We start from the raw sequence: 862 nt of genomic DNA on the forward strand, positions 1-862 counted from the left end.
CTGCTGTTGCTGCTGCTGCTGCTTCTGGCGCCTGTGATGTGCCTGCTGCTGCGGAAGTGGAGCGTGTTACCGCCGCTGCTGCTGCTGCAGTGTGCTGTCAAGCTATGCCGCTGCATTTGCTGCTGCTGCTGCTGCTGCAGCCACGTGGACTTCTCTGTGGAGGTTGAGCTCTCTCTTGTTGCTGCTGACGGGGTTGTGCTGCTGCTGGATGGTACTCGAGGTGTAGAAGTCCAAACAGCAGCCATATGGCGTCTGCTGCAGCAGCAGCAGCAGCGCCAGCAGCAGCAGCAGCAGGCCTCGCGGCACATACCACGGATATTATTTGCCAACAAAATGGACCGAGACGGGGCGGATGCGGTCAGCTGCTGCTGCTGCTGCTGCTTCTACTGGTGGTGCTATTGCTGCTGTTGCATTTGCTGCTGCTGCTGCTGCTGCGTGATTTAAAGGGCCCTTAAACTTTGCTGCCGATGCTGCTGCTGCTGCTGCTGCTGCTGCTGTCAGGACGCATGCCTCCGCTCCGTACGGCGTCGACTGGGGGCCTGGCCACTGCAGCTGAACGTAGCAGTGCGGCCCACTGCAGCAGCAGCAGCAGCAGCAGCAGCAAAGCCGCTGCTGCACCTCATAGACCTCACAGACTTGAAGTGCCGCAGCTATTTTAGCCACCCCCTTGGCAGCAGGGGGCTGCCGCTGGTGGAGGAGACGATCCCGCCTGCTGCGCTGCAGCAGCTGCTGCACTCCCCTGCAGCAGCAACTGCAGCAGCAGCAGCAGATGCAGCGGCAGGGCGGCTTGCTGCGTCGCTTGCTGCTGCAGATGGGGCTGCCGCAGCAGCGGGAAAGTTCTGCTGGTGGCAGCAGCAGCCGC

The 862-nt window shown here is 62.1% G+C and overlaps 1 protein-coding gene across 1 annotated transcript in view; it reads left to right on the plus strand.

The window, feature by feature from the left end:
* The window catches only part of ETH_00035425 (elongation factor Tu GTP-binding domain-containing protein, putative), a gene marked incomplete at both ends in the record, with an annotated part of 5,295 nt that overhangs the window by 905 nt on the left and 3,528 nt on the right, over positions 1-862 (plus strand). Inside the window, 2 exons of the mRNA XM_013374778.1 lie at positions 141-357; positions 502-859. Of these exons, the coding sequence (XP_013230232.1) occupies positions 141-357; positions 502-859 (575 nt within the window). The remainder of the gene's footprint in view (positions 1-140; positions 358-501; positions 860-862) is intronic.

This window comes from Eimeria tenella, genomic scaffold, assembly GCF_000499545.2.
Source record: "Eimeria tenella Houghton genomic scaffold, Eth_scaff2292, whole genome shotgun sequence".
Taxonomy (NCBI): domain Eukaryota; phylum Apicomplexa; class Conoidasida; order Eucoccidiorida; family Eimeriidae; genus Eimeria; species Eimeria tenella.